The 12,640-nt window shown below is 41.3% G+C and overlaps 4 protein-coding genes and 1 long non-coding RNA gene across 5 annotated transcripts; 2 read left to right on the top strand and 3 right to left on the bottom strand.

Moving 5' to 3' along the window:
• Nucleotides 1-3,237: 3,237 nt before the first annotated feature.
• LOC123471067 lies at nt 3,238-4,006 on the bottom strand. Its single transcript, XR_006645001.1, has 3 exons — nt 3,686-4,006; nt 3,464-3,539; nt 3,238-3,397 (listed from the first exon to the last, which is right to left on the bottom strand). It is a non-coding gene; the product is annotated as an uncharacterized LOC123471067 (long non-coding RNA).
• Nucleotides 4,007-4,214: 208 nt separating this feature from the next.
• Nucleotides 4,215-5,721, bottom strand: LOC123471390. The gene is made up of 3 exons (XM_045172623.1): nt 5,257-5,721; nt 5,088-5,192; nt 4,215-4,763 (listed from the first exon to the last, which is right to left on the bottom strand). Exons 1-3 carry the CDS (start codon nt 5,386-5,388, stop codon nt 4,215-4,217), a joined length of 786 nt encoding a protein of 261 aa, XP_045028558.1. The 5' UTR covers nt 5,389-5,721.
• On the bottom strand, nt 5,424-6,731 carry LOC116935440. Its single transcript, XM_032942744.2, has 6 exons — nt 6,593-6,731; nt 6,465-6,527; nt 6,320-6,406; nt 6,136-6,260; nt 5,925-6,063; nt 5,424-5,854 (listed from the first exon to the last, which is right to left on the bottom strand). Exons 4-6 carry the CDS (start codon nt 6,235-6,237, stop codon nt 5,424-5,426), a joined length of 672 nt encoding a protein of 223 aa, XP_032798635.2. The 5' UTR covers nt 6,238-6,260; nt 6,320-6,406; nt 6,465-6,527; nt 6,593-6,731.
• A 1,435-nt stretch (nt 6,732-8,166) lies between these two features.
• LOC123471389 (serine/threonine-protein kinase prpf4B-like) lies at nt 8,167-8,913 on the top strand. Its single transcript, XM_045172622.1, has one exon. It carries the CDS (start codon nt 8,167-8,169, stop codon nt 8,911-8,913), a length of 747 nt encoding a protein of 248 aa, XP_045028557.1.
• A 2,732-nt stretch (nt 8,914-11,645) lies between these two features.
• LOC123471388 (secreted RxLR effector protein 161-like) lies at nt 11,646-12,212 on the top strand. Its single transcript, XM_045172621.1, has one exon. It carries the CDS (start codon nt 11,646-11,648, stop codon nt 12,210-12,212), a length of 567 nt encoding a protein of 188 aa, XP_045028556.1.
• The last annotated feature ends 428 nt before the right edge of the window (nt 12,213-12,640 follow it).

The following is a 12,640-nucleotide window of genomic DNA, read 5'->3' as shown; positions in this document are numbered from 1 at the left end:
TGGAACAGATCTTGCAAAACAAAGAAAACAATGACGACAAAGAACTAACAGCAGTCATTGCCGGCATTGCACACCATGGAAAACAACAGGATTTCGAAATAGAGAAATAAAGACAGAAAATTTTAGAGATGGAATGTGCTAATTAAAATGAAATATCACAGGAAAAAACTGCAGTCATAGCAGCCACTGACCACTACTAGCCCCGCAGATCACAATCACGGGAACACAATTCAAGACCACAGTATCCGAGAGTACGATTTAACAATAATCAGCAAAACAGCCGCGAATCAAGCTACTCACGCAGCCGAGAACCAAGTTTTTCCAGAAGCACAGAAGCCAGCCCATATAGAGAAAACAATAACGCCCAGAGGGGAAGGGAAAGTTTTCAAGAATCAACAACGCAACGCCAAACACCTTATTCATACGGGCCACATCAAAATGGCCAACGGCAACTAAACCAAAGACAATTTCAACGGCCACAGAATAATTTGTATCAACCGCGAAGGAATATATACCAACCCTCAAATTTTGGGAACCCTCAAAATCAGCCATGGCGTGAATCGACTGGTGATCAGTATCAACAACGAGTACAACCTTTTCACAACACACAACCAGCGAAAAACAGTGACATTACGTGCTACAAGTGTAACAAAAAAGGACACATTGCAAGAGAATGTTGGACAGATATGGCACGTATCAACCGTCAACCACGACGTCAAATGTAGGAAACCACTCACTCTATAATTCCAATAGCATTAATCACTATCATGTAAAACCTAACTTTACGGCGGAAATACCTAAACTTATACGTATCCCAATTAGAATTTGTGAAAAAGAAACAAAAGCTTTAGTAGACACTGGTGCAGCAGCAAATTTAATTTCATCTATCTTTTATTTTAACATAAGTGATAAAAATTTAAAACAAATAAGAAACAGCGATGATCCGATATTTAGGACAGTATCAGGACAAGAGCTCAAATCATTAGGCCAATATGGATTTTAAATAACAATAAATAAGAATCATTTCATTAACCACAACTTTTATGTAATGGAAAATCTTATTGAAAATTGCATCTTAGGATTAGATTTTTTGGCTACCAATAACGTAAAAATTAACACTAAAAATAAGCAGATCAGTTATGATCACTATGGAGTCCCTAGCGGAGTTTTGTCGGGTCGGATCCCGTGTTGAACCAGTGTGCTTCACCCGTGTGAAGTGTGACACTGGTGAAACACACTGGTGTTACACCTCTTGTTCGCGTGATAGGGCGGGTTTAACACCGGTGTAAGTTATAAAGCTTTATCCGCAAATTTTATAGTTATTTTGCACCGGTATTGTTCTAGTTAAATATACCCGTATAAAGCTCAAATTTGTCCCAGTGTACTTCTCTGATTATCCCTACTATATTTACCGGTGTAATACACTAATATGTAACTGGTGCACTTCTCCAGCTGAAATTTTTGTATAATGGGTGCATAAACCCGTATCAAACCCTTTACATGTACTGGTGATTTTCTCCAGTTTTAATCTCATGCAATTTGTTGGTAGATCACACTAGTGTTACCCTATTGCATTTTTTTGGTGCATCGCACTGGTTTTGAACCCTTCAAACATACCAGTTTTCACAGTTACAATCTTGGTCCGTCTCTTTCACGAGTGCAAACAAGCTAGACATTTTCAGTAAACAGACAAGTGCTTTTTACTGCCACGTATTTATTTCTTTTGTACTGCTGAATGAAAAAGCATGACATTAGGGCCCAAAACAAGTAATTGATTGACTGATGCAGTCCAGAAGGTCTAATAACCATGAAATGTTAAATAAAAATTGTCACAATGTAAAAACCTAACATTGGAATCTTCTTAGTATACCAACGACAAAACAAATTAAAGACTAAAACAGTTAACTAATGCTTGAAGTCTATCTATATACTGTTTCAACGTGATCCCATCGTTGTCTTGCATGGGTGTTGCTTTTGCTGATGTGGCAGGTCTGTCATCATTCTGTTCATCACGGCATGTGTTGCGGAATTCTCTGGCGTGTGTTTTTCTCGCATCGCGCACCAGTTGCTGTATTCGTCCTTCGTTTAACTTTTCGCCTTTCTTTTGAGCGAAAATCCTTGCAGACACTGTATTAAGATGCAAACGAAATATTAAGTTGAGTGAAACCATGCGCACTTCAATGCATAAAATGCAAATCACCTCCGAAGACGGCTAATAGATTAAACAGGCCTGCCATTCCTGGCCTGCTGTCTTTGCCTCTGGGAATTGTTTTCCACTGCATACTGTTGCATACCTCCTTTGACATCAAGAAGCCCATCATGAAATAGAAAAGTGTGTTCACGGTTTTTACTGTTTTAAGTTTTTCGACAAAAAAAAAACACCTGTGTGGATCGTACAAACGATTAGGAAAAAAACTTAAAACAGCAAAAAAAAAACCGCCGAACTATACCAAACTTATGGCCAAAGTGTTATCCCGTAGAGAGATATCCATAGCTTCCACTACTGCTGTAGATTTCACTGGCAAGTCTTTGAAATTTGTTTCAACCACACATTTGTGATGATCGAAGTCAGCTGCTGCCATCTTATGGACTTTCACCTTACGAAGGGCTTCCACTTTTTGGTCTAATGTCTCAATCTTTTCCATAATTATCTGCAATTGGGATGAGATATTGACAGCTAAGTTTCCCACTACGTTTTCAAGTGATGCCACCCTTTCGAGTGCATTAAGAAGGCGAAACATCATTTGTTGATCAAAATTAATAGCTAAAAAAATAAATAATCAAATTATTAAGAAGTTTGTTATTCTTTTCTAGTCCAAAAATAATTATGCCAAAATTCAGACTTGCCTGCCGATCCATTTGATGACGTATAGCCTGTCATCTCATTTGATGGGTACATTTGGTGAGTATCTAAATCCATCATCGTGCGATGGGGCTCTTGATTTGCTGTTTCGCCCACCGGTTCTTCCTGCTCCATCCAAACGGGTTGCCTTATAGAGATTCTTCCTGCTACATTGCAAAAATTTGGTTTTAAAAATTAAATAAGTAAAACTAAGTTGCATGCATACCATCATTATTGCCATCTTCTTCGCCATTCCAGTTTTCTTCGAGCAAAGGTAACACTGCGCGGGCGACGTCAACACTGATGTACGAGTTTTGTGAGATATCAGCAGCAGAGTCTGGCAAGATGGACTGCCCTTCACAAGCTTTTTCGATGACAGTAGATGGAACTTCTGCCAGATCTGCGACCTTAGTTGCTTTTTTCTCTTTTTTTTTGAGGGGCTGCTCCAATTCAGAGTCATACACCTTTTTCTTTTTTACTCGACTCCCTACACTGATTCCAAATCAGCTGTTCAAGCAATTTCAAATTTCAAATGGGAAGCAAGTCCAGCTGTACCTGAAATAATCAATCAAATTAGAAATCTTAATTCATCGGGGACACAAGTCACTTTAATGTGGATACCTTCACATGCTGGGATACCAGGAAACGAAATTGCTGACCAACTGGCCACCGAAATCCGAAAAAAACAAAAAAGGACCTGGGAAAATACAATCCAAAACAAAATAGACATTAACCAAACCATCAACAATGTCAAATCTAAATACAACAACATCACCTTCAAGAAACTGAAAACACAAACAAACAACATGGCGGTGACGCAGAGAAACGAGACTGGAGTCTTACCTTGGCACATTAACAAGAAACGAAATATCCAAACAGCAATGCTTCGGTTACGCAGCGGGCACAATAAACTAAACCACTTCATGAGCAGATTGGACCCCGAAATACCAGATGAATGTCCTCACGGGTGCCCAGAACAAGAAGACGCGACACATATACTCCTCTACTGCCAAGAATATTCTGAAGCGAGGGACAAACTCGAAAGGAAACTCATCCCCCTCAACATCCCGTTCGACGTACCAACTCTACTAGGACTGAATGGCTCCATCCCTAAACACACGCAAACGAAAATAGTGGTTTCCCTCATAGCCTTCCTTCTCGAAACACATCTGATTGAAAGAATTTAATTTAACCGTCCAAATTCTGTGTTATTCCCCCCTCTCCATTCTCGTGTCTATTTTTTGCCTCCGTGCTATGTAACTACAACAAAAATCCAATAAACCGAAGCGAAGGTGTGTAAGGGACGCCATAGCGACCCGTAAACTGTCACCAGTGGCAACCAGCCATGGCCAGTAGCACCTACCGTATCAAATCAAATCAAAATACTTTTCGTAACGAGTTCTAGTAATACTACACCGGGAGCACCACCTTTAGTGCCAAACCACGCAAATGGCTGGATCCAACCTTGCAGGAATGGCCTGAAGACGAACATCAATACGTGATCAGCAAGTCCATTTGGAACCATGATGGTAGTCTCCCCGGCATAGTCGACGATGCCTTTCCACTTAAGACTTCTAGTATCGAATCTCATGTCTTTGGTTATAGAAATTTCATCCCACATCAGTGTGCCCCAGCGTTCGAATGGTTGCAATCCTTTCGATGCCTCCGATATATGCTCTAGCGCAAGTGAATTGAATCCGAACTTGCACTCCGCGGAGCTTAATAACCTCCTCATAGTAGAAAGACTTGGGAGGGGGAGCAATCCATTCGCTCTTAGATGTACATATGCTGTGTGACTTTTCATTCTGAGAATGGCACACTGAATTAGGAAGGAGTGTTCGAATCGCATTGTGCGACGGTGTTTGTCATGCGCCGGATCTATTGCTGCCTTGGCAATAAACATTTTGACAACCTGTTTCTCCTGAAACCCGAGGATACAACCGGCCAAAAAAATGAAAGGCAAGTTAATATTCATATCTATACCAACGAAAACTATTGTTATATTTCTAAGTTTGAGATGCATAATCGATAGGAAGACATGGGCAATCCTTTACTTTTACGGAAGACCGGAAACACGATTAAGTAACCACTCGTGATAAGAGAAGTCAAGACAATTGGTAAGTAAATTTGACTTACTTTTAAATTACTTTTTTTTAAAAGGTCCAAGTATTCAAGAATCAGAAGAATTAAAATCTTATATCTCAAGAAAGTAAGTCTTATTGCATTCTCAATTTGTAATATTTACCGTTTCAGATAGATGCATTAATAGACGGTCGAGTCCATTCCTTGAATCCTTGTGGACCATTATCCTACACTCACGACGCAATTTGGCAATCATAGTTGATGCATCCTGTAAATGCAATGTAACATTTTTACGATTGTTTCATGCTTCTTTTTGCTGATTCTAATTTTACCTTTGCCCTACATTTGTAAATGTTCTTTTGCATCCGACAACGATACAGTTCTTCATTTTTCTGGGTCAATTCAGATTTTTTTTTTGTGGAGTCTGATTGTGTTAAAAAATCTTCGTGCTTTCTGCTTTTCATCCTTTTCTGTAGGTAACATTTTAAAGTGCTACATTTCACACATCGTTTTTTTTGTCCATTAGAATTTTGCAGAAGCCTGATCGAATGACTCCATTGGCGTCAAAAACTACAGAGAGCCGTAATGAAAACTCGCCATCTTTAAACTGGCTTCCAACAATACCAACGCAAATGTTTTTTTCGTGAAAATTCCTTATTAAGTTTGATATGTCTTCCATTGATGAAAAAAGAGTAGGAATACTGTTTGGTGCAATGTGCTTTCCATTAAGATGATACGAAACCTCTTGTGAGTTTCGGAATAGTATTGCTTTCACTGTCACCGTTCCGTTAGATAATGGGTCCATGTAAATGCAAAGTATGGCGTTTTTGGCTTGGTTGAATGACCATATCCAACCGTCAGGTAATTCCATTTGGGACACCAATGTGAAATACGTGATGAAGTTTGGTTTGAAGTTCTTTATACTCTCATCTGAAAAAGAACGAAAATAAAGGATGATTTATGTAAGTAACGACATATCACGATTATTGGATGCACGTACCTGTAGTTGAAGATGATTGAGCAGTACTTGTTATTTCTGCATTTTCATTAACGGTTTCTTCAGTTGTAATGTTCAATTCTGACTCATTTGAGGTATTCGGATCATGAACATCATCCATCGGCGTCAATTTCACCACTGTCTATAAAAAAAAGTATTGGTTTTGATAAATAAATATGAAAAGAAGTTAATTAACATTGATAACGATGCTTACTGGTAGTGACGGTATTGTTTCTACGACTACTAATGCAGGTTGTTTAGCCATAGCTGGTAACTGTTTTTCAACTGAAAGGTTCTCATCTGGAACGACTTCCATGGGGGTGGCCAAATCATCAGAAACTATTTATATAACAATGTCTTAATATAACATAACATCATTTTTGAAATTCAAAAATTACTCTTTTTATTTAGGCTGCTCTCCTTCGCAAAGGCATATCTTTCTTTATTTGGATGCTTCCTGCACTTTTCATCGACAGTAGGGTTTGCTAAATAATTGAAATGTTGCTTAGCATGTGTAAATACAACTACAGAACTGATTTTTACCTATTGAATTGTTTCTCCTATTCACATTGCAAATGCTTTGTAATGGTTGTCGGGAAGTTTCATCTCAATAAAAATTATTTGGTAACTGGGCAATTCCACTCCATATTGTAAAAGAATTGGATACTTACTGGGTGTAAGGAAATATCTCGGAATGGCTCCTTCCTTCAAAACCCATCGTTTAAACGGATGAAACACGTTTAATACTTCAGTCCCTCTTTTTATGTCATTCTCATCAAAATGGCGCGTGCAAATACGAGAAGTGGTCGTCTAAACGATTGACGGTATTTGCTGTTGCCATAATCCTACGGCTGTTTTTGGAACGGAGAACACAGCAATTCCACTTTTTATTTGCGCACTTTTATAGTATGTTGAATTACAACGTGGAACAGCACAATTGCCAACCATTTTGGCGCAAATCCCGAATTTCTAGAGCTTCTTTACATCTTACAGCTTCTTACATCAATAGGAAAAGCGTCCAAAATGGCCGTCGAAAACTCAGTTTTCTCTCAAAAGATGACTCTGATTTTAGTTTCCACCACTGTGCCCCGCCCCAAAAACGTCGAAATTTCAGACATTCAGACCAACGAAACGCGGTATAGGGATTCCTCTCAGCCTGAACCAACCAGGGTTCTATGACTCTGACTTTGTGTTCTGTGTTGGAGATTGCAAACTGATAATATATATATATGTGTGTGGCAACGCTGTCCTCTCCTCCTCCCCTTGGCAAATGCTAAAGGGGTCTCTCTTCCTGTTCGTCTGCTAGTCTGACGGCGTGTTGATTGCTCTCTGCATGTATTTCCCTGTGATCCGACTCTACGGTTAATTATCTGGTTTGAATAGACTTTGTTCCACTTGATTTTGTCTACTTATACTTAGAAGAGTAAGGTATAGTTTCCAACAGGTTATGGGCCCAGAAACGTAACTTAAAATTTACTTTGGCAAATATTTCTTCTATGTACAGAGGAGTGAGATGGCAGGGCAAGATGGCCGCCCCCACTACACAGGGATAAGATTTGATGGCACGAATTTTGATTCTTGGCAATTTGGAGTCAGACTGGTTCTACAAAGTGAGGAGCTCTGGACCATTGTTAAAGGGAATGAGATGAAACCTCAGCCGGTGAGTCATTTAAAAAAAAAACTAAAATTATGAGTGAATGTGTCTTGAGCTGCAATTGTTGATAACTCTAGCCTTATGTCTGGACTAGTAAGTCGGAATAGAGTTTCGAAACCTTATATTCTATCTATAATCTGCAAATTTTTTCGACATGGATATTACTTAATACTCATGTGACTCAGCCTCACGAAACACAATTTAGTTCGCCATATTCACACTAGGTGGCACCACCTGAACACAACGATTTGACAGTTGACACTCTAGGTAGATGGCCTAACAGATGAAGACAATTAATGTTTGTTTCCGCATGTAGCTCATATGAGGTATGATTTTAAAAAGGTTTTCCACGTGTAGGCCACGTGAGTAGAGATAGATTTCCATATGTTGGTCATATGAGAGAAGAAGAGTGTACCACACGAGAGTGTGAGATAATGTATCCCAACTCAAGAATATTTCTCAATATCCTTTCAGATCATAAATGAAGAACGAGTTACCAATACAGCAGCAATCAGCGCCTGGGACAAGAAGAATATATCTGCGATGCGGATTATTTACTCATCAATTCAGGAGGAAAAATCAAGAGCTCTAATGTCATGCGACCTGGCTCAAGAAATGTGGAGCCGAATGGAGACTGCGTACTCGGAAACTCCTGACGAGATTGCCCCGGTATTGTGGAGGAAGTTCTATGGATCCAAAATCCAACAAGGGCAAAGTGTCATGGAGTTCATGACGGAAATGGAGCAAATAGTGTCTCGCCTGAGGGCGATTAATGGGATAGCCCTTGAAGACGGCCAGATCATTACGCAAATACTAATGTCTCTTCCACCTAGCCTGAAGCTGAATTTTGTAGTAGCGTGGGACAGTACCCCAGCACAGGAGAAGACCGTGAAAAACTTGACAACCCGTCTTGTTAAATTAGAGAAAAACGTCAAGCAGAGTGAAGAGGAAAACTCGTCTAATGCTCTGGTGAGCATGAGAGTATCTGAAAACAAAAACTCAGGAGAATCTGAAGAGAAGGCATTTCCGGTCCGGGACAACAAGTTGAAAAGAGGAAATGAAGATAAGCGAAAGTGCTGGGAATGTGGAGATGACTCTCACGTCAGAGCCAAGTGTAGAATCTTTAAGCGCCGCCTAGAAAGAGAAGAAGACGATCGAAATTACAAAAGAAGAAGGTACGAGCCATCAAACCGAGAAAACAACCGACATCACGACAGAAACTCTGAGAGCAGAGACAAGCGGCATGATAACAGAAACCGGAGAGACGAAAACAGGGGTCGAAGAGAACATAGTTACTCGGCAATGCAATCAAGAGATAACAACAACAACAAACAGTAAGAGAACAACAACAAAAAGAGAGGTGCCCTTTTATTGTTTTTATTTTATATAAAGATCAACAGGATGGTACGCAGACTCCGGCGCAACCCAACATATGACGGACGATAGAGGATTGCTTGGCAATTTCGTCCCAGTTGAACATGACAAGTGGACCGTCTCCGGGATTGGAGAGGCAAAACTCTTAGTAGCAGGACAAGGAGATGTAAATCTACATGCCACAGTTAACGGGAGAAATCTTAGCGGAACCATGAGAGGAGTGTTATACGTCCCAGGCCTGGGGATCAACCTTTACTCCATTGGAACAGCCACTGATGCTGGAATTGATGTGCTCTTTAGCAACAATACTGTTTCCTTCTCAAGAGATGGAACAGTCATTATGCAAGGGAGAAGGTCCGAAAAAGAGGGTCTCTACTATCTGGATATCCGTGCAGAGGAACACAACATCAGAACTGAGAGAGCCTTGGTGGTCACTCACGTGGAGCCTCTTTCCCTCTGGCATCAACGATTGGGACATCTCAACTATAAGAAGGTTCTCAAGATGGCTTCCCTTGGCAGTGTAAAAGGACTTGCGCTTTTCAATGATTTCTGTCCATCCAACCACTGTTACGGCTGTCTACAAGGGAAGATGTGTCGAACCCCATTCTCATCTACACGTACCAAAACAACCCAGATTGGCCAAGTGATACACTCGGACGTCTGTGGACCTATGGAAAGAGCTACACAAGATGGAGAACGCTACTATGTCATCTTCAAAGACGGGTACTCGGGATGGTGTGAAATTCAGCTGCTCAAACAAAGGTCTGAGGTACCCAAAGCCTTCAAGATCTTCTCATCAAAGATGGAAGCTGACACCAACAAGAAGATCAAGGTTCTACGCTCAGATGGTGGAGGGGAGTACTGCAGTAAGGACTTTCGAGATTGGCTGGCCAACTCTGGAATTATTCATCGGATAACACCACCCTACACCCCACAACACAATGGAGTGGCAGAAAGGTCCAACCGGACGATTGTCGAATCAGCTCGGAGCCAGATGTATAGCAAGAAGGTTCCGCTTGAACTCTGGGGCCTAGCAGTTCAGTGTGCAGTCTATGTCCAGAACAGAACAACGTCCTGTACTAACAGTAAAACCCCCTTTGAACATTGGTACAAGAAGAAACCAGACATTTCTCATCTTAAAGTCTTCGGGTGCCGTGTCTTTGTTCATGTGCCTGACGAGAAAAGAAGAAAACTGGACCCCAAAGCAACAGAGGGCATGATGATGGGATACTTGGACGAATCTAAAAGTTGCTACAAGATCTGGGACCCTATCACTAGAAAACTCTAGATCAGTAGAGATGTCATCTTTGAAGAGGAATCCATGATGAAGTTTGAAGGCTTAGATGGCACAAAGGAGGAAGATTATTATTCGATTTTTCCAATCATCGACAAAGAAGTGGTAATGTTCCTTTGTTAATAAGTCATGGATAGATATATATTTTTTTTTGTTTCCTCTCTCTCCATATATTATTACTATAGCCTGCTGGAATAAATGAGAATGTACCTGTGGATCAAGTAGAGCAGGGTGAAGTGGTAGCCCAAGATCAGGCCCAGAACGAACTCGATGCTCACTTACCAGATGAACCAATCGGCCATGAACAAGAGGACGATCAACTGGTCAACCAACCTAGACCTGATGGTGCTGATGAGGATATCGAAGAATTCTTTCATGAATGGGAAAATCCACCTCCTAATCCCCCAGCTGCACAACTTCGTCGTTCACTGAGGACTCCAAAACCGACTGAAAAGTATCGCCTATTCAGAGGATACCCATCATCTCTACCTGAACTGCTTGACAAATCGGAGACTGATGTAGCTACCTGTTTATCAACGAAGATATTTGGAAAGCAGAATCTTACTTTTCAAGAAGCCCTGTCGTCAAAAGAAGGGGAGCTGTGGAGGATAGCTATGGACGATGAGTATGCATCTCTCATGAAAAATAATACTTGGAACCTTGTCCCACTACCCCCTGGCCGCACATCAATCAAATGCCGTTGGGTCTATGACATCAAGCCAGGCTACGAGGGAGTTCCGGAACGTTATAAGGCTCGACTTGTCGCTCTAGGATGCTCCCAAAAACCTGGACTCGATTTCAACCAAACGTATGCTCCAGTAGTAAAGCTGTCAACACTTCGACTTATTCTCGCTCTGATTGCTGTCCACGACTTGGAGGTTCTACAACTTGATGCTAAAACGGCCTTTTTACATGGACGAATCGATGAAGAAATCTAAATGCGCCAGCCAGGAGGGTATGTGGCTCAAGGTCGTGAGAAATATGTGTGTCGTCTGGTCAAAAGCCTTTACGGGCTAAAGCAAGCACCTCGGGCGTGGAACATTGAACTCAATGATGCCATCGTTAGATACGGCCTTATTCGCTCCGACGAAGATCAGTGTGTCTATCATCTTGTCGAAGAAGGAAGTTGGATCCTAGCTATTTTTTTCGTTGATGATGGACTCATCTGCGGTACCAACGAGAAAACCCTAGAAAAATTTGTGGATCACCTTAAAACGAAGTTCGAGTTACGTACTCTCCCCGCAGGACGGTTTTTGGGAATCACAATTGACTGGAACAGGGAGAGAAGACATCTAAGCATATCACAGCCTGACGCTGTTGACACTATCCTGAAGAAATTCAGATGGGAGACTGCAACAGTGTATCTACTCCAGCTGAACCAGGCCTGAAGCTGTCCTTGAATATGTCCCCACAAACTGATAAAGAAGTAGAAGAGATGAAGCAAATCCCATATAAGGAAGCAGTCGGAGCACTTCTCTACCTCTCCACTACGACAAGACCAGACATCTCGTACGCAGTTGGGCAAGTAGCGAAATTCAACCACAATCCAGGAGTCCAACACTGGAAAGCGGTGAAGCGCATCTTCCGCTACCTGGCTGGAACTCGAGAGTATGGAATCTTTTTCTCACCTAATCCTTCTGGTAAAGAAGAGGAGATAGTGGGCTTTACTGACGCTGATCATGCCGGAGATCCGGACGACCAAACATCTACATCTGGATGTGTCTTCATCTGCCACGGAGGATCCTTTTCCTGGTTCAGTCGGAAACAAGGTTGTACATCCCTGTCAACAACTGAAGCTGAGTTTGTAGCAGGCGGAGAAGCAGCGAAAGAAGCCACATGGATAAGAGCCTTCCTTAAAGAGATTGGTAAAAGAAATTTAGAAGCCATTCCTCTCTTCTGTGACAACCAAGGGGCCATTCGTGTAGCAAATAATCCGGTAGCAAATACACAGACGGATGAAACATGTTGAACTCCGATTTCGTTTTGTACAGCAGGCACAAAAGACTGGAGTAATTGATGCTTGCTTTGTCGACTCTCGGAACCAGGTGGCGGATATCTTCACGAAGGCGTTACCTACCCCAAGTTATCAGTATCTCAGACAGAAGCTCGGTGTAATGGACTGTAGAAAGAATAAGGAATAATAATCTCAACAATGTTTGGAGTCTTGACCTTCTCTATATCACTCAATAGTTTGATTTAAAGTGTTTTTGTTGACAAGTGGTATATGTGTCCAATGCTCAGTATCCTCGTTGTTTATCCTAACCCTATATGAAAATTTGCTTCAAGAGGAGGTATGGGAGACTCAGTTTGAGAGGAGGTGTTGGAGATTGCAAACTGATAATATATATATATGTGTGTGGCAACGCTGTCCTCTCCTCCTCCTCTTGGCAAATGCAA

This window comes from Daphnia magna, linkage group LG4, assembly GCF_020631705.1.
Source record: "Daphnia magna isolate NIES linkage group LG4, ASM2063170v1.1, whole genome shotgun sequence".
Lineage (NCBI taxonomy): Eukaryota > Metazoa > Arthropoda > Branchiopoda > Diplostraca > Daphniidae > Daphnia > Daphnia magna.
Note: the sequence above shows the minus strand (reverse complement) of the source record. Positions and strands in the feature narration are given on the sequence as shown.

Bases quoted from the DNA above. Each gene is read 5' to 3' on its own strand.
- LOC123471390 (XM_045172623.1), bottom strand. From the start codon at position 5,388: ATGAAAAGCAGAAAGCACGAAGATTTTTTAACACAATCAGACTCCACA. The intron at 5,193-5,256 runs GTAAAATTAGAA...TTGCATTTACAG, and splicing joins TTTACAAATGTAGGGCAAAG to GATGCATCAACTATGATTGC. The intron at 4,764-5,087 runs GTAAATATTACA...CTCGGGTTTCAG, and splicing joins TAATGCATCTATCTGAAACG to GAGAAACAGGTTGTCAAAAT.
- LOC116935440 (XM_032942744.2), bottom strand. From the start codon at position 6,237: ATGGAAGTCGTTCCAGATGAGAACCTTTCAGTTGAAAAACAGTTACCA. The intron at 6,064-6,135 runs GTAAGCATCGTT...TTTTTTTTATAG, and splicing joins AAACAATACCGTCACTACCA to ACAGTGGTGAAATTGACGCC. The intron at 5,855-5,924 runs GTACGTGCATCC...GTTCTTTTTCAG, and splicing joins TCAATCATCTTCAACTACAG to ATGAGAGTATAAAGAACTTC.
- LOC123471389 (XM_045172622.1), top strand. From the start codon at position 8,167: ATGTCATGCGACCTGGCTCAAGAAATGTGGAGCCGAATGGAGACTGCG.
- LOC123471388 (XM_045172621.1), top strand. From the start codon at position 11,646: ATGTCCCCACAAACTGATAAAGAAGTAGAAGAGATGAAGCAAATCCCA.